The sequence below is a fragment of the Perca flavescens genome, chromosome 8, assembly GCF_004354835.1.
Source record: "Perca flavescens isolate YP-PL-M2 chromosome 8, PFLA_1.0, whole genome shotgun sequence".
Classification (NCBI taxonomy): domain Eukaryota; kingdom Metazoa; phylum Chordata; class Actinopteri; order Perciformes; family Percidae; genus Perca; species Perca flavescens.
In genome coordinates, this window is record NC_041338.1 from 34,895,662 (window position 1) to 34,915,759 (window position 20,098).

At 40.6% G+C, this 20,098-nt stretch overlaps 1 protein-coding gene across 1 annotated transcript in view; it reads left to right on the forward strand.

Moving 5' to 3' along the window:
* The window catches only part of glg1a (golgi glycoprotein 1a), a 55,510-nt gene that overhangs the window by 18,219 nt on the left and 17,193 nt on the right, over positions 1–20,098 (forward strand). Inside the window, exons 2-11 of the mRNA XM_028584353.1 lie at positions 2,627–2,656; positions 3,328–3,414; positions 4,824–5,039; positions 8,094–8,297; positions 11,287–11,358; positions 12,422–12,608; positions 14,403–14,617; positions 15,470–15,591; positions 16,508–16,609; positions 16,861–17,014. Coding sequence (XP_028440154.1) covers positions 2,627–2,656; positions 3,328–3,414; positions 4,824–5,039; positions 8,094–8,297; positions 11,287–11,358; positions 12,422–12,608; positions 14,403–14,617; positions 15,470–15,591; positions 16,508–16,609; positions 16,861–17,014 — 1,389 coding nt within the window. The remainder of the gene's footprint in view (positions 1–2,626; positions 2,657–3,327; positions 3,415–4,823; positions 5,040–8,093; positions 8,298–11,286; positions 11,359–12,421; positions 12,609–14,402; positions 14,618–15,469; positions 15,592–16,507; positions 16,610–16,860; positions 17,015–20,098) is intronic.

Consider the following 20,098-nt stretch of genomic DNA (forward strand, 5'->3'; position numbering starts at 1 on the left):
CAGCCATCTGCAGAGCTGTGATTTCTAAACACGCACGCACATACGTACGCACGCACGCACGCACGCCCCCACGCACACGTCCTCCGTTGGGGATACAGCAGTCTTGTTCTCCGGTTAAAGAGGATTGGCTGCTGCAGGCCGAGACAGGAAGTCAGACCGGTTACTTCAGGTCAACGCAGCGGGGCAGGAAAACGACTCAGCGACCACATTTATCTCAGAAGCTGATGTCCTTAGGCTACATATACAGCAATACGATTTGGTTTAAAAAGGAAGATCTTTTTGCAACATTTACGGCGTTTCCGAGCCCTTTAAAAAAAACAGTGCTGCCCCCGTTTTGGTTTGAAGACTCCGGGGTGGATTTGTTGTCTGGACGGCACAAACGGGTAGGTAGGCTCACGTACCTTCCAGTAACGGAACAACAGAACAAATTATACATCCACTGCAGAGTAAGGTCAGACGATCTGCTTCCTGTTTACACAGACATGTTGATATGGACGCAGGATTAGTCCTGTGACTGGTGCTAAAACTCTTTATCCTGACGTGGTCCTAGACTCAGATTCTAGTCAGAATCTGAGTCTGATGCTGCTCCATTGGGCTGTGATTATGGGGCGGGTTTCAACCGAACCAGGAAAGAAAATACCTCTGCACTAGAGATGGCCCGATACCATTTTTTGCTTTCCGATACCTGAACTTGCGTATCGGCCGATACAGAGTACCGATCCGATACCAGTGTGTCATATATTTTATGTTTTTACAGCTGTATACTACTATCCCTGTATGGATGTGATATGATGTATAACAGCTGTATACTACTATCCCTGTATGGATGTGATACGATGTATAACAGCTGTATACTACTATCTCTGTATGGATGTGATATGATGTATAACAGCTGTATACTACTATCTCTGTATGGATGTGATATGATTTCTATCTTTGTTGTCGGTCTGGCTCAGGTTAAACTCTTTGTGAAACATGAACAAACACAAACAATGAATGCCCCAGAACTTTCTTTTATTCTCCAGTTTGACAGTCAGTTATAACGGAAAAAGAACATAAATAAACTACTTTTAACGTAGATTTTCTTTAGGGCTTTATTACGTGGTATCGGATCGGTGCATGAACTCCAGTACTTCCCGATACCAGCGTTTTAGGCAGTATCGGAGCCGATCCCGATACTGGTATCAGAACTCTGGTAGATAGACCTACAACCAATCAGAGCGCCCCATCTTCTTAGCGACCATCGGGGGCCAGCTGATAAATTAAACATTTGCCGAATCCCGTAGGAAGGACGGCAAAAAACATCTTTCCGATCGACAAATGCCGCGATCACGGTTCTCTGTTCCTCTTTTAAAATTAAAATGAACGCGCTGTCGATATCTTCTCATAACCGATGCGATGGAGGAATCTACACATCTCAGTTCTCCAGCGGCAGCCATCTTTGTTGTAAACAAATTCAACCCAAGCACTCTTTGGTGACGTGGGTCGATCACATTACTGGTGATCATCTGTCCATCATCGTATAAAGCCCGCCCCCTGACAATCTGATTGGTCCGAACAGCTCTGGTTGGAGCATAAATGCTCCACAAGCGGATCAAGTCCAGACCCAACTTCTCGACCTCAAACGTTGTGGGCGGGGCTAAGTTTGGCTGGCGTCCAGGCTAGAAACTTACGTTTGTACAGAGACTGTTTTTGACTCAAAGCTCATCTGAAGCAAAACAAGGTAGTAGTGTGGCTGTAGACTAAACAGTCTTCCCTAAATGAGACGGTCTACAGAGGCCTCACCCTAATCTCTACACCACTGCTAGACTCAACAACAACCGCCTGAACGCACTGTTACGCTACAGACGAGCGCCAAATGGATTACGGGATGTTACGGTTTGCAAGGGGATACACCGGTTGTGTCCTCCCAACTTCACATTACTCCACACCCAAGAAAGAAATGGCAACTCTGCATCAGAATCCGCTTTATTGGCCAGGTTTGCGTAGACCAACAAGGAATTTGACTCCGGTTAATCTTTGCTCTCAAAGTACAACACTTAACATATTAAGAATAAAAACAGAGATGACGGTAAGAGTATAAAAAGTAGTGTACAGTATGACAACACAATAGAATAGAATTTACAATTTTACAAACCTACAAAAGAGAGGGAAGGAATAGTGCAGTATCGGTCAATAGAGTTACATATGAGTACGGTGCAAGGCAGATGAGTGGAATGGTAATATATTAATATTATTGTAATTGTAGGATTGAAATAGGCATGAGGTAGATGAGCAGAACAGTGGTGGTTGACTTAGTTCAGCGGGAGGGTGGGGGCCTTTTCGGAGCGTTCAACAGAGCGACTGCTTGGGGAAAGAAGACCTAGCGAACAGTGCTCTGTATCTCCTCCCAGAGGGAAGGAGGGTGAACAGTTTTATGACCAGGATGTAAGGGGTCTGCAGAGATTTTTTTTTTGCTGCAGTTTTTCCTGAAGCCTGAACTGTGACGTATATTTTTAGTCTTGAATCTCACAGAGCTGTTGGCTCCTTTATCTGCATCTTAAAGAATCTCTGGATGAGTGATCTTCAATCCTAAAGTTATCTTCAATTTACACTTAACGTCTCCTTTCTCTCCTTCTCTTTTCAGGAAACTGAGATTGCCGCCGAATGCAACCACGTAAGTGTCTTTGCTTCCTAAAACGCTACTTCCCAGCGTGCACCATGTTATCCTTTAATCCCGTTTAGTGTATGTTAAGCATTTAACCCCAGAGTCAAGGATTTTTCAGTGCAGCTCAGAAGATGTCTCCACATCTGGATTTAATTGGTTTGACAAAAAAATATAAAATCCCAGTTCACTTGCCACTAACTCTCTTTTTCTGGAGCTTTTAACCACATGACAATGCAAGCTCATTACCTGTTAGGATTTCATCCATTCCACTTTTAGGTCTCCTTTTGTGTTAGCTTAAACTTTAGGCATCACATTTCTTTCTTAAGCTTTAAAAATAGGATTATAAACTAATAAAATAGTTTGACAAAACAATCCCAATTTAAGATCCACTTACTAGCTTGTTCCTCGAGCTCTTACCATATGTCACATGAAAAGTGAAAATGTGTTTAGTGCAAAATGGTTACTTGAGAATCTTGAGTGACTCACTAACTAAAATAAGCTTTGTTTAAGTCAAACTACATATAGTGCACTATTATTATTATTATTATTATTATTATTATTATTATTATTATTATAAACTGAAAATGTTGATTTGTCTTTAAAAGGAATCAAATTATGTGTGTGTGTGAGTGAATATCTGTCTAATCCAGATGTTTTTATGCCCCTTCTCTCTCCTCCAGCTGCTGTGGAACTACAAGCTGAACCTGACTACTGACCCAAAGTTTGAGTCCGTAGCCGTGGAGGTCTGCAAGACCACCATCTCGGAGGTCAGTCGCTGAAACCAAACCGCCACAGCTTACCTGCTCGATTTGTTTGTGATCTCAAGAAAAGATGACAGTAATTACAAAATTCAAGACCGTTGAATTCCTGTATTAGCCATCAAAGCTGTAGTTTTATTTATTTTTTATTTTAATTTCTTTTTTTTTTTTTTTTTAAACCCTCAGAAGCACACAAGGCTTCCAGAAGCTGCTTTACGCTCACAAACCCACCAGTTCTTTTTTATTAATCTGTTCATCTGCGTTGAGGCATAAACCTCCAAGTATATGTGCGCCTGCTCTACCCACTGAGCCAACCCGGCCACGATACATATAAAATTTAAGGCAGGGCAATTTTATTTATATAGCACATTTCAGCACAAGGCAACTCAAAGTGCTTAACACAAAACATCAAACATTAAAAAAACAAAGAGCAAAATAGGGATTAAAATAAGAATTCAAATTTTAACGAATACAAATTTAATACCATATAAAATGCATAAATAAAAATCATAGTTCAGTATAACAATTAATACCAGAACAAATATCCAAAAATAAAATAAAATGTACAGTTCTTTTATTTTGAAATTCCCACTTTATTATATATAAAGTCAGTGAGCCAATCAGCATGCAGCACGCTTCTACCAAGATCTAACAATGCTGTTGACTGGCTGTCTCACGTTGTAGAGACATGCAGGAAACTCTAAACTACACGTAGCTTTTAAGATTATTTTTGGGGCATTTTCGGGCTTTATTTTTGACAGGACAGCTGAAGACATGAAAACGACATTCCCCCTCACTTTCACACGAAGTTCTGACATGAGTTATCTTGGTTTTGTTTTTTGTTTTTTTTTACATCACAAAAACATGGCATTTTAACAGGGGTGTGTGGCCTATGGAATGTCCACTGTATCTTATTGTGAGTACACATTCTGAATCAATTAAAAAAATAAAAATAGAGCGCCTGCTCTACCAACTGAGGTTTATTTGCAGAGAAACAAATATTTAATGAGTTAAACAACAAGGGTATTCAAAGTGCTCTGAGTTGTCGTGCGGAGTAGGGCTGGGCAATATGGAGAAAATCAATTATCACGATATTTTTGACCTAATACCTCTATCGATACCGCCACGATATTGTAGTGTTGACTATTGGTGCTTTCACAAAATAGTTACACAATGAGATTTTTGATAAATAATCATCAGTAATGTGGCTATAATGACTAAGTGGGTAAAGGCAAATAATAGAACAGTTACAACAGTCTGGTAAATTCAGAAAATAACATCCCTTTACTGTAATGCAGCCTTTAAAACCAGGAAAAGACAACACTTATGTCATATCACGATATCGATATAATATAATATCGATTATATTGCCCAGCTCTAGTGCGGAGCTGATGAAGCTGTCTGCGCCCCTCCCTCAGATTAAAGAGTGCGCGGCGGAGGAGCTGGGCAAGGGCTACCTGGTGTCCTGCCTGGTGGAGCACCGTGGCAACATCAGCGACTACCAGTGCAACCAGTACATCACCAAGATGACCACCATCGTCTTCAGCGACTACCGGCTGATCTGCGGCTTCGTGGACCAGTGTCGCGAGGACATCAACGCGCTGCGCTGCGGCAGCATCAGCACCGGGGAGAAGGTGAGACGCAAAAACTCAAAAAAATAAATAAAAGTCTGGCGTTTTTAAAGATTTAAAAACTCCAACCGGGTTTTAACTTTCACACTAATCAGGGTTTGGTGCTGCTCAGGTTTGACTCCATTCTGTTCTCATTGAATCCTGGTTTCATTACTTTATTAAGAAAAGTAATAGGGCAGCAACTAATGATTATGTTAATGTTTGGTCTCCAAAATGTCAGAAAAATGGGGATCACTGTTTCCCAAAAGCCCAAGCTGACGTCATCAAATGTCTCGTTTTGTCCCACAACTCAAAGATATTCAATTTACTGTCACAGAGGAGAGAAGACACTAGAACAATATTCACATTTAACAAGCGGACATCAGAAGTTTTTCAAAAAAAAATGACTGAAACCAATCAATGGATTATCAAAATAGTTGCAGAGTAACTTAATACTTCTAGTAATATATCTAATCGATTTAATCTTTGTAGCTTTTGAAAGTAAAAAATAGTTTTCTATTCTGCAGATTTAGGCTACCAAACACAGTTATTATGTTAGAGACATTCTGTAATTCTTTATGGTTCGTTTTATTTTTATTTAACCTTTTATTTAACCAGGTAGGCCGTTGAGAACAGATTCTCATTTGCAACGGCAACCTGGCCAAGAATAAAGCATAAGTGTGCAAGACAACATACAGTTTCACATTCAATACAGTACAAAAATACCAAAAACAATAGGCTACATAAATTACAGATTAAGTAGGCATTACAAAGCCCAGCGCAAAGTGAGGTATAAGTAAGTCGATGGGTATGCGAAAGTGATATGGTAATAACGCAATATACATAAATAGACCGTCTATATAAATCACGTGTCAAACTCAAGGCCCACGGGCCAAATCCGGCCCCTCGCAGATTATGATCTGGCCCGCATATCAATTTAGGTTCACAATACATTTTGTCCCACCTAGATTTTGTCACTTTTTCTGACGTTTTTGCCACTTTTTCCAACATTTTTGTCACTCTTTTCCGACGTCTTCTGGCGCTTCTTTTCTATGATGGCTGAGGAACTTTTTCCTGACTTCTTTAGGACTTCATGTCGACCAAACAAAGTGAGAAGACTATATGACACATGCAATAATACAGTCAAATATATTTAATATTATCTTTTTCGATTAAATAAAAGCCTATCGATAAACTAAGTTATTGACTTTTTATTAATTTATTTGTATACACTGTATATTTATTGCTATGTTGTAATTATTGTTTTTTTAACTTGTACTATGGACCTTCCTTTTTGTGTCCTGAATAAAGTCATTATTATTATTATTATTATTATTATTATTATTATTATTATTATTATTAAACATGTCTGGCCCTTGATGTAATTCTTATTTTCCAGTGTGGCCCATGGTGTAGTTGAGTTTGACACTCCTGATATAAATGTTGAAATGTAGTAAGGAGTTAATATAGATTTAGTCCAACTTGTGGTCTAATTAGTGCGGTAGATCATTAGATGTGCAACAATTGTATGACAATAATGGTGGGAAGAATAACCGTTGAGCATGCCAGGGCAGATGGAATAGTGCAAAAGAGTCTAAACTGATATGATAGCAGAGCAGTTGAAGATGTGCAACTGTGTGAATATACAATGGGGCATGACAGAGATAATGGAATAAGGGTGTGCAAAAAAAAGTGCATGAATGATGGAGGACAGTGGTCCATGGTACATGGTTAGTAGGTAAAATAAATGTCCTCCGGTTTTTGTCATGAACTAGGTAAATGTTGAGTTGGTTGAATCTCGGCAAAGCAATCCGTGGAAGTCGTTTGTAGCGTTCACATAGTTGCCTGATTTTGTGGTGGGTCTCTTTCACTCAGTCTGACGAAAAAAACTAACCGTAACTGTGTTCAAAGTGTGACTCAGCTGGAATGAGAGAAGACAACCTTGACAGCAGTTTGTCAGCCAGCAGAGCGAGTCAGCCATCGTGTTCTCCCGCCTAGCCAAGCTAAACCTCATAAGCCAGTTAGACACGCGGTTATTATGGGACATCACGTTGGCACAATTAGAACTCTGAGCAAATTATTTTTTTGTCAGCGGGAGCAGAGTCGGTTTCATTATCAGGGATTTGGCACAGCGGCTCGTTTCCAGTGTGCCGGAGCTGCTCGGAGCGGAGATTAGACTGACCGTGTTTACTCGTCTCGTACCGCACCGAAGAAATACAAGACGTCCTCTGACAACATGATTTATGGAGCAAAAAGGAAGCCTCACTCTATGTGGGATTAGTGATGCTACGAACTACACTGTCTTTACTTTCAAATTGAGAACATTTGGGCGTGTGTTTTTAAAAAAATTAAGTGAAGTGTGCAAGAGAAGTGTTTTGGATTTAACATCAAAAGCCTGCACTTGTACGAAAGATTTTAAAGAGTTTGTTGTTGATGGAATTCCTTAGCAGAAAACAGGGAAGGAGCGCTCTTCCATTCAACTTAACAATTGCTTTTAATAGAAACGTTTGCAAGGTTTAGTTTAGATTAGTGGGATCCCCATTCTTCCGGGAGCGGGCCTATGTTCCCACATTTTTAAGAATTTCTTTTTTTTTCCACTGAAAATTAGGCCCTATGTTCCCAAGATATTTTTTTTTTCTTCCAAAATTAGGCCCTATCATCTTTCATAAATTTGTATCAGATTTTATCCCCCTTTCTCCCAATTTGATAACCAATTACACCCAACCTATTATTCAGTAGCAACGGACTACAGATGGAATGTAACTTTTTAGCCTAATCTGGCTGTGGGACCATAGGGCTGTGGGACCGTAGTGCTGTGGGACCGTAGTGCTGTGGGACCATAGTGCTGTGGGACCATAGTGCTGTGGGACCATAGTGCTGTGGGACCATAGTGCTGTGGGACCATAGTGCTGTGGGACCATAGTGCTGTGGGGACCATAGGACTGACCCCACCACAATTAAAACCCAAAACTCTGATTGAAGTTGTAAACTGCTGTCCGAAAAGGAATCGGAGCTGAAGGACTCGGGACACCTCCCTGTTCCCGCTGTAACTGTGGTCTCTTTGTGCCCTCCGTGCAGGACATCCACTCTCAGGGCGAGGTGATCGCCTGTCTGGAGAAAGGTTTGGTGCAGGAGGCCGAGGAGCAGCAGGGAGCGCACCCCATCAAGGACGACTGTAAGAAGCACATCATGAGAGTCGCCGAGCTCTCCTCGGACGACTTCCACCTGGACCGATACCTGTACTTCGCCTGCCGCGAGGACCGCGAGCGCTTCTGTGAAAACGTGAGGACTCGGTTAACCGTCTTACAGGGTACCCGCGGGGTCTTAAAAGCATTGAAAAAGTCTTAAATTTGATCATCTCAAATTAAGGCCTTAAAAGCCTTGGATTTGGTATACAAAGTCTTGGATTTCGTTATAAAGGTCTTATATTTTTTGCCTTCACTAGGATTAAGTTCATACCGTAACAAAATTAACTGTTACTGATGTAGGCTAATTTAAAAACTGACCGGAGCCCGTCGCTGGACGCACCGGAGGACCGAGACACAAAACACGCCTCTCTGACTGGTACGGGGGTTAGCGGTTAAACTGATCGCCGGATGTGAGGAATGTGTCTGGTGTGTCGGAGCCTGGCTGGCCGCTCGCCGCCTTCAGATAAAGCTCAAGATAACAGGCTAACTGCTTATTAGCTAGCCAAACACCGAACGGCTCCATTAATCTGCTCGGTGCGTCTTATAACAAACGGAGCGAGCAGCCGCCGGACTCTAACATCTGTTGATCCGTGCAGGACGATGTGACCGGCAGGTAACGTTAAAGGTTCTCTGCTGCTGTAGCGGAGCTGCAAGTAAACCAGGGCTCTCAAGTGTCACACATTGAGCGTGACAGTCAATGTAAAAAGCAAACGGGGCTCTGTGTCTGTGTCAGACGGTCTGATATTTACCGTATCAGCACAGCAATGTACTGCACAGCAGACTATGGTGCAGGTAGATTATTTTATAGTTGTTTTTTTTGTTTTTTTAGGTAGCCTACTTTATTTTTTTCAAAATATCATGACCCCTCCAAATCTCAGATATATTTTGAATGTGCACAAAGTTTTGAACATGAGCAGAAATCTTGCTCAAAACACATCTGGGATATTACAGTCCAGGGGTGTATTAATTCATTAAAATGAATGAATTTAACATTGAGGTGAATAATTGTCATGTGCACATTTAAGGAGGTTACTTCCTCAACAAAAGATGTCACTCTTGCCTGTCCTTAAAACTTGAGAGCCCTGAGTAAACGCTGAACTGAGCTGTGTGTTTTCAGTGTTAAACACAGCTGCAGCTATTCATGCACAACTGTTTGTGATTTCCAGAGGTGGAAGACTTACTCACATCATGTTTGCAGTAAAAGTAGAAAAAAACAATGTTGTAGAGTTACAAGTTACTTGTCAGTTACAAGTCCTGCTTTCAACATTGTCCTTTGGTAATATTCCATGAGTATTATCAAAATATACTGTACTTAAAGTACCAAAAGTAAAAGTGCTCATTATGCAGCGTAATATATCTTATTGGATTATATTATAATCAATACATTTTATTAAATGACTGATACTTTAAATACAATGTGTTATTTTATTCAAGTAGCCTACTTGTACATAATTATTTTCTAGGTTTTAAAAGGTATGCAGATTTGACATTTTCCCCTCATACTTCTGTCGGAATGGGTACGAAGTTGGCATTGAATTTCATTTGAAATAGTATTAAAAAGGTCTTAAAAAGCTTTGAATTTAAGTTGGAGGATCCTGGGGGTACCCTGATCTTAAGGGTTCATACGTTTTGAAAAAAACCTGGAGAAGTTATGGAATTTTGAAAAATACAAATTCCAGGGCCTGGAAACCTAAAAAGACCCATAAAGTTTTGGAAAAGTCATGGAATTGGAAAGCATAATAATAAGTGATTAATAAATGTATTTCACATCATCCTAGCCTCTACTTTCTATATTCGGGGAGCGATATTACAAATCCCACTATGAACCACATACATTTTCATTCATTTTCTAGTTAAACCTCTGAGGGTAAACTTTAACACAGATTTGTATTCTTATTGTATAATATCGACTGACATTTTCAGGAACACATAGTCATGGAAATTTGCCGAAAAGTCATGGAAAAGTATTGGTTTAAATGCGTATGAACCCTGGATCTTAGGCACATCTCCACCGGGCTGTGAGACGTCTTCTATTAAGTCCTCTAGAGTTATGGCCGTCAGAAATGCATCTTTTAAAGATTGTTTTCCTAATCCTTCCCATCATTCACTGCAGTAGTTTCCGGGGCGCGATTTCTTTAGGGGTGCACGATTCAGAAAATGTCAACGATTCGATATAGATTTTTAGGCTCAAGATTCACATTCAAAATTTTAAAAATAAAAACGATTCACAGTATGTAAATGTAGTTACTTTTTGCAGTAGCAACCCGGTCTCACGGCAGTTCGGGAAATTGTCACTTTATTTAATCTATTGATTCGTGTTCACAGGGACGTTTTTGTCGAAAATGTAAACTAATGTATTTAAATAGGAAGCATATGTCGTGGTCACAGCGCGACTACGGCAGCTTAAATGTACTGTTTTAGTAATTCATGTAATTAAATTTATTTAAAATTTAAGTAATTAATGTAATTACATTTATTTAATAATTTTAGTAATTACTGTAATTAAATTAATAATTAATTATTTTTACTAAAATGTTTGTTTTTAGTAATGTAATTAAATTAATTTAATAATTAATTTTTTTACTAAAATGTTTGTTTTAGTAATTAATGTAATTAAATTAATTTAATAATTAGTTTAAGTAATTAATGTAATTAATTTAATACATTTTTTTACTAAAATGTTTGTTTTAGTAATTAATGTCATTAAATGAATTTAATAGTTTTAGTAATTAATGTCATTAAATTAATTTAATAAATAAAAAAGGTAAAAATCTGAATTGATTGTTGGAATTCTATGAATCGATTTTGAATCGGTAGAGCTTGAATCGCGATTCGAATGTGAATCGTTTTTTTTTTTTTTTTTTTTTTTTTTTACTGAGTTTGTTTGACTCCGTGAAGGAGACACATGAACAAGCAAAGCAACTATGCGAAATAATCGCCTGTGAATATTTTTTGATTCTGAATTTTTGGCTGATGAAATATTGAAATGAGATATAAGATATTTCTACGTTTTACACTATGAAGGAATCTTTCGGCTGTTGATGGACTTTTGTTTTGGCGTTTTTTTTTTTTTTTTTTTTCAGACGCTGGCCGGAGAGGGACGGGTCTACAAATGTCTCTTCAATCACAAGTTCGAGGAGGCGATGTCTGAGAGGGTGAGTTTAAAGAGCCGAAGTGCTGCTTTCATTTTAAATTCTCATGTTAGTAGTTGTGCAAGAATAATCCTTAAAGGTATAGTTAGTGACGTCAAGCCAATACACTTCTTTTCGAATTCAGCAAATACCTCCTCACCGTCACCTGGCTCTCTATTTTCTGTGTACGCTGAAAAAACATCCGGTGTTAATACACAGCCCTGTCTGTGTGAATGGGAAACAAACAGAAGTGCACTAACCACAAAAGCCAGTAGTTATCGGTCTGTGGAGGAGAGTTGTATTTGTTTGGCAGTTGAGTTCAAAAATCAACAATCTCCGCACAGCATCGCATACTGCACCTTTTTTTGAAGAGTGACTCATACAGGTGTTCATTTATTTCAGTAACTCCCCTTTCAAGTTGAAACTAAAATATAGACTCATTACATTCAAAGCAAGATATTTCAAGCTTTTATTTGTTATCATTTTGATGATTATGGCTTACAGCTTATAAAAAAAAACCAAATTCAAAATCTCAGAAATTAGAATATTACATGAAATCCTTAAAAAAAAGGATTTTAAATACAGAAATGTCGGCCCTCTTATTATTTTTTTTTTATTTAAATAAAAAAAAAGACATTTGAAGACGTCATCTTGGGCTTTGGAGAAACACTGATCCACATTTTTCACCAACATCAAATTGATTTATACATAAAACTACAAAAACCCAGATGGGTGTATTTCAACAGTTGATTTACCATGAACTTGCTGCAGCTTTTGGGTTTACTTTTCAGAGATTAAGTTAAAGTGAACTCAATTTGGAGAATGTTCATTGAACTGACCAAGCTAGTTGACAGTTTTATCAATGAGGAAACAATCGTTACTTGCACCTAATTGACGTCTATAAAAGTGAAAAATGAAAGAGCTTAACTTCCCTTTGGGAGAAATGTCCGGAAATTTACCGACCCGTCGCAACCCTAAAATTTCTGCCACTTCGGACTAGAAACGGGGCTTAAAAAAAAAAAAAAAAAAAAAACCTGTTTGAATTGAACCTGTGCTGTGATGCTGACGGGCGGCCGTGTGTCCTCAGTGCCGCGAAGCTCTGACCACCCGGCAGAAGCTGATCGCCCAGGACTACAAGGTGAGCTACTCGCTGGCCAAAGCCTGCAAGTCGGATCTGAGGAAGCACCACTGCAGCGCCGACAGCAACATGCCCCGCGCCCGAGAGGCGCGCCTATCCTACCTGCTGCTCTGTCTGGAGTCGGCGGTACACAGAGGTAAGCGGCTCCGCCTCCCACGTCCCTCCTGTCTGTCGATCACTCTCATCCCTACTAGCCAGTCCCTCCAGAAAAACGTGATTTATGCGATCGCATAATTCAACGTATAATCAGCCAAAGTCCACATATTTATGCGGGGACTGCATTTTTTCAAATACGTGTACTTTCGCTGCATAAATTGCCAATTTCCGCGCAAAATATGTGGGGCTTGCATGATTTCATAATCCCCTCGTTGCAAAAAAGTCACATAATATATCTTAGCAGAAAGTTGAAACATGTTGCATTTCATCAAACCGCAATTTTTGCAAGTTATCGCAATTTCATCGCATAAAATTGCATAAATATCCCGCATATTCCATCGCATTTCTTAAGAAAATGTGCCGAATAATCAAGAATTTTTGCCTGCAACAATCACAAAAAAACTCCGCATTTTTCTGGAAGGACTAACTAGGGTTGCACTGTATGAGTAGAGCTGTAGAAATTCCCAATTTTGCTGTACAATTAACGTTCTCAGAAATAATTGCGATAAAAATTATAATCGTCACTTTCAGTCAAATTTAAAGCCTCTGAAGTCTGAACACACACACACACACACACACACACACACACACACACACACACAGCTGATTTCAGTTGATCTGGCTGATTAGACCTCTTCTTAAAGGTGCCCTATGAGTGCCTGCATGACGTCACTTCTGTTGACGTTCCAAGTAAACACCAAACAAAACAGAGCAAGCTCGCCCCTCCCCCCATGTTTCCGTAACTGTCATGACTAACTGACTAACTGTCACTAACCCCCACCCCCCTCCCCCAACCATCTTGTCAGTGATTGGCTGGAACGTGGTTAGTTGTATTTTGGTGCACAGCCTGTGCCCCCTAGTGTTTGTTTGACGTTTACGACCCCTGTGTTGTCTCCCGAGACCGGGCTTCTTCACGGTGTGTTCAGGGGCCAGGCGGCTAGCGGATCAAGGAGAGATGACTACGATTTGAGACAAAAAATTAAATCACGCTGAAACCATGCAGGAACTCATAGAGCACCTTTTTTAAGTCGAAGTGGGCCAGAGATTAGATGGGAACTTATTAGGTCACAAATCTTTTCTACTAATAAGAATGGTAAACCTGTCATTTGTCCCGCCCAATCCGTCTATACGCACCCACACAGTCCTGGGAAGAGGTCTAATCAGCCAGGTTAACTCAAAACCCCTTTAAAAATATTTATTTATTTAGTTTTGAATGATTCCAGGATACATTGTTTGGTTATATATCACTGTTATTTGACCCAGATAATGTAATAACACAAACACACAGCCTATATAGTAAAAAAAAAACGCCTTTTGAAAGAAAATCAAAGTAGAGAACTGCACTTACTTTTTTTTAGTGGTGCCAGTTTTATATTCAATGCTATGTTCAATAGAAGAATGTTGAATATGATTTTACTTTAATTTTTTTCAACTTCAATTTGTTTTGTATTGGAACACTGAAAGCAGCAGAACTGACTACACTTTGATTTGTGTTTATCGCAAGTAATATCTTTATCGCAACATTCAACGTTGCGTATTTTCCTCATATCGTGCAGTCCTACCTACAATTCAGTCTGCATCATTTCGAGAAACCTTAAGAAAATGCCATAATAACACATACAATATTTCATTTAACACAACTTGTATAAGTCGATGGAGCTACTAATGATTTTAAGTTGTTTGTTGAGTGTTTCATACTGTGTGTGTGTGTGTGTGTGTGTGTGTGTGTGTGTGTGTGTGTGTGTCAATGTGTGTGTGTGTGTGTGTGTCCCAGGCCGTGTGGTCAGTGGCGAGTGTCAGGGCGAGATGATGGACTACAGGCGGATGCTGATGGAGGATTTCTCTCTGAGTCCGGAGATCGTGCTGCACTGTCGCAGCGAGATTGAGGGCCACTGCTCCGGTCTGCACCGCAAAGGACGGACGCTGCACTGCCTGATGAGGGTCGGCAGAGAAGACATGGGCACCATCAACAAAGACTGCCAGAAGGCGGTAAGTCGGCATTTGTATTAACTGTAGGTAGGGCCAGGGGGTATGGAGAAAATCAGATAACGTAAAATTCTTGACCAAATACATTGATAACGATATTGCGATTTCCTCCAACCATAAAGACATGCGAAGGCATGCAAGGTAACTAGGGCTACAGTTGAAAATTAGCCGTCTGGCAAACACTGGCACATTTACAGAAATGTTGATTGATGTGCATTTAGAGAGAGCGAGAGAGAGAGAGAGAGAGAGTCTCATCTTTTGAAGATTGATCTTAATGACTTAATTAAAAAAATGAGGAAAAATCCAACCTTTTAAGGACACCAATTTTCTTTGTGAATGAATAATGTATCATAAATAAATAAATGTTCTTCCTTAAAATACAGGGGGCATAAGTCAGTACACCCCTATGTTAAATTCCCATAGAGGCAGGCAGATGTTTATTTTTAAAGGCCAGTTATTTCATGGTACTATGCATCCTGATAAAGTTCCCTTGGCCCCCACATCATCACATACCCTTCACCATACCCCCACATCATCACATACCCTTCACCATACCCCCACATCATCACATACCCTTCACCATACCCCCACATCATCACATACCCTTCACCATACCCCCACATCATCACATACCCTTCACCATACCCCCACATCATCACAGACCCTTCACCATACCTAGTGATTGGCATGGTTTTATGTTAGTTAGCCTAATAGCTAGTTTGATTTGCATTGAGAGATGATCTTGTGGAAAGTACCCCATGCCAATCTCCACTCACCCCCCCCCCCCGTAATAGCGGCGCTTCCAGCTTGCGTTGATTTGTATTTATGTTGTTATTGTTGTATTTTCCATCTCAGCTCCAGACTCTGATCCAGGAAGCCGACCCCGGAGCTGACTACCGCATCGACCGAGCGCTCAACGAAGCCTGCGAGTCCGTCATCCAGACTGCCTGCAAACACATTCGTAGCGGAGACCCCATGTAAGTCCTCGTGTCTCTGACGCTCTAGTCTCTATCGGCGACCTTCCACTTTTGGGATTGCTCCGGTGCTGTCAGAATTCCGCCGGAGGTCCCTCTTTCCGGCCGGTTATCCCGTCCCCTTCCTCTTTCTCTGTGTTGGCGTTCTAACCTCTGGTGGATTTGTGAGGACTATGGTTAACTGCTCCTCAGATCTCTGCAGAGTAAATCCAGACAGCTAGCTAGACTATCTGTCCAAGAGTTTTCTGTTGCACGACTAAAACAACTTTTGAACGTACACATGTTCCACCAAAACAAGTTCCTTCCAGAGGCTATTTTAGAGGCACCGTTGCTCCGTCCAGCGTGTGGGTCGCCCAAAACGATTGTGATTGGTTTAAAGAAATGCCAATAAACCAGAGCACGTTTTTTCACCCATCCCAGAATGCTGTGTCGACTAGCCAGACCCTCCTTTGCAGCGCTGTGGGGGAAGGTCTGGCAAAGCGAGGCTACTGACACACATTGGTTTCTCTTGTAATTCTGCATAGTATTTATAAAATATCCAACCATCCATCTATCATCATCCCCTTAATTTCTGGTAATAATATTATCTGATGCAAAGAAACTTCAAGTTCAAACTTGTAAAAGTAAAATGACCTCTTCTCATTTTCTTTTAGTTCCTTAGTATATGATAGGGTTGTGAATCTTCACTGGTCTCTTCACCTCCTCAATATTATTATATATTACTGCACATGGTTTTCATCAACTAATTCTACTGCTCTAAAAGAAGACACTTCCTGAATGCGACTGAGTCTGAACACCACAGACCAAATGCAAAAACAAAACAAAAGTAGCGAGCGGGTTACATGCGAAGATTGTACTTCACTACATTGTACTGTACTTGTATGTGATGAATAATAATATTGTGTTGCTGATCCTGCAGGATCCTGTCCTGTCTGATGGAGCATCTGTACACGGAGAAGATGGTGGAGGACTGTGAACACAGGCTTCTCGAGCTGCAGTACTTTATCGCAAGAGACTGGAAGTAAGTCCTGCTAATCCTCCTCCGTCACAGGATTTAAAAAAAAAAACCTGCAGCTTTATTTTTACTGACCTTTGCTAAAAAAGAAAGTTGCTTTGTAGTTGAGACTTATGGAAGCAAAACATAAAAAAAACAAATCTTGTGAAACCCCAATAAATGTGAGATTAGAAACTAGGTGGTACTGTATTGATGTGTACTGATGGACAATGCACTTCAATGAATACTAAATGGTTACACCGTGTGCTGTTGCCCAGGTTGGATCCCATCTTGTATAAGAAATGTCAGGGCGATGCTGCCCGGCTCTGCCACACTCACGGCTGGAACGAGACTAGCGAAATGATGCCCCCCGGCGCCATTTTCTCCTGCCTGTACCGCCACGCCTACCGCTCCGTGGAGCAGGGACGCAGGGTGAGTCTCTGCAGCGTTTCTCCCTAAGGACACTTCTCTCCATCACGACACCACCGTCACAGTTCGGTTCACACATACTTTCCTTTCCATGTAGCGTAATTACTTACTACATAATAACTTACCTGTAGTGTAAGGGTTTTTCATATCTGCAGCTGTGGCTTCTGCCACACCCCAAATACATTTCACCTGACATAATCCTTAGACAAAACAGCTACAAAGAGACCTAAAGCGGCTACAAAGAGACACCAAATGACTACAAAAAGGCACAAAGCAACTATGAGGAGACACAAAATGATCACAAAGAGATACAAAGCAGCAACAAAGAGACCCAGAACAGCTGCAAACAGAAACGTGAGAGACTCACGGCTATAAAAAGAGGCAAAACAACCACAGAGTGACACAAAATGACCACTAAGAGACACAATATGACTACAAAGAGACATAAAATGTCTACAAAGAGACACAAAATGACTACGAAGAGACATGAAATGACCACAAAGAGACATAAAATGACTACAAAGAGGGCGCCTGGTTAGCTCACCTGGTGGAGCAAGCACCCATGTACGGAGGTTTGATCCTCGACGCAGCGGCCGCTGGTTTGACTCATACCTGCGGCCTTTTGCTGGATGTCATTCCGCTTCTCTCTCTCTATCCTTTCAAGTCTAGGCTGTCCTATCCAAATAAAGGCCTACAATGCCCAAAAAATAATCTTAAAAAAAACTAAAGACTACAAAGAGTCACGACTATGAAAAGGGGCAACAAACCACAAGACACAAAATGACTGCAAAGAGAAACAAAGGGCCCTATTTTAACGATCTGAAATGCAAGTATCAAACGGCAAACGCAAGTAGCTTCGTGTGCGGATGTCCCGACTCAAATATAAAATGGATTGGTCTGAAGTAGCTAGGTGTGGTTTGGGCGTAACGTGCAATAAACCAATCAGAGCGTTATCTCACATTCCCTTTTAAAAGCAGGCGCGCTTGTTCCATGGCGGATTGCTATTATAATGGCGGATTTGCCTGGCGCACGCTCTTAATACATCCGTGGGCGCACGCCAGGAGCGGCTCACAGCCGAGGAGACGTTTGACGTTTGCTATTGATTTTTCTTTTTGACAAAATGTAAATAAAGAAATGTCACAAAAACATACTTTCCGATGTTTTGGGCTCACTCTCGCTGAATCACGAGGTTATGAATTCATGGAGATATTTTTTGCAATGTAGTGTAACATTAGACCGAGATGACCTCATTATAGACGATGCAGCTCGCCTGTCTCTCCTCTCCCATGCTGCTGCTGGGGCATTTGGGTCAAGTGGCATCGGCACATGCAGTTCAACATCACATCTCCTTAAGTCCTCTAATGTTTCCTCATTTATGTCATCAACACATCCATGATTCATGGAAATGTTGTGTAAAACAAGGTCATATATTTTCCTTGTATTTATGTATGGTTTGCAAAAATGGGAACTGCTGGGTCCGTGAAATGAGAGAAGCAAAGTGTGTGCACGGTGTGCGCACTCTACGTTACGGCCAAGCATGCGTCCTTAACATAGCATCTGAATAATGCACCACTGACTTTAGATGGGTGCAAGATAGGGCCCAAAGAGACACACGACTATGAAAAGGGGCAAAACTACCACAAGATAGTAAATGACCACAAAGAGAAGCGTACAGACTACGAAGAGACAGAAAACGACAACAAAGAGGGGCTAAAACAACCATAGTCTGTGTCTTGCTGTGGGAGCGCAGACAGGGCTCTTTGTCTCTTAATCCACTCTTCTGTGAGCACCACAAAAAAAAAAAAAAAGGCCGGTTAACCTCCATCACATAGTGTCGGCCGAAATTGAAGCTCAAACTGACTGTCTACTGGAAACACGTTTGTAGTTATATTGTCGGTATGCAGAAGAAGTCAAATCTACAGTAAGTCTGTGAACTTCCTCACTGACCTCAGAATATTCTCTTAGCTCGTCAGTGGCGAGTCTGAAGCAGAAACCCGGCGTTTGACTGTGAGTATGTCTGAACTGATGCTAATCACAGGAAACTGCACACATGATGATGACTGGTGGTTTTGTAGGGGAAGTGATTGTACTGTAATTCTTATCTAATATCTGTGCATGTGGAAGCCGAGTAATTGTGTGAAAAGTGAAGTGAGCTGCCGAACTGATGTGAAGAATTATGTGCAATTATTCAATTATGGAAAACTGGGTTGTGCTGATTAATCAACGGGGGCAAATTGAGTTCTTGATTAAAATCAGATGTGTAAGCACTCCTTAAAGCGATACTCCACTCACATAGATTGCACTAGTATCAAACTCTCTCCCCTGAAGGCTCAAAAATGTAGAATGTTTTTTCCTCTGTCATGGAGAAAAGCGACAACGATCGGCTTGATTTCATGTCTGTTGAAATTAATTCCAGTTTTTGCCGGTTTCGGCAACGACTGTAGAAACTTCTGCTGCTGCATAATCTTTATCTGTAGTCCACCTTATGTTCAGTATCTTCCAAAAATGCATATCTTCTTTTAAAATATAGTTCAATGTTCTGTGTTAAAGCCCGGTCACACCAGCTTTTAAAACCGTGACATTAGTTTATACCTCAAGGCTCTGAAGCTCCTCTAGAAATAATCGCCGCTTTCCGACCGGAGGGATTTTTGCCGTTCCTAGAACCCTTTTTTTTTTTTTTCCTCTTGCTCCGACTGGACCAATTAGCAGATTTTTAAGTTCCTCTGGCCACAATTCCTGTAACTCTTTCAGCTCCTACTTCAGGGTAGGGTCTTTTCCCTTTTCATAGTCGTGGTTAGATGGCTGTGATTATAATAACAAAAGGTCTGTTCCTATGGCCGCTTGGCCAGTGTGAATGTAAATGGGAAAACCCGTTTTGGGGGAGAGTAGTAAAGTTTGTCAAATTTATTTATATAGCACATTTAAAACAAGCAAAGTTGACCAAAAGTACTGTACAACACAAGCACACAAGAGAGTAGTTAGTAGAACTGTTTAGAAGTGAACTTTTCCTATAACTACATTCCTGTAAATACTTGGTCGGAGAAAGGCTACTGTAATCAGGGAGGGGTGTCATGTTTTTAAATTGAA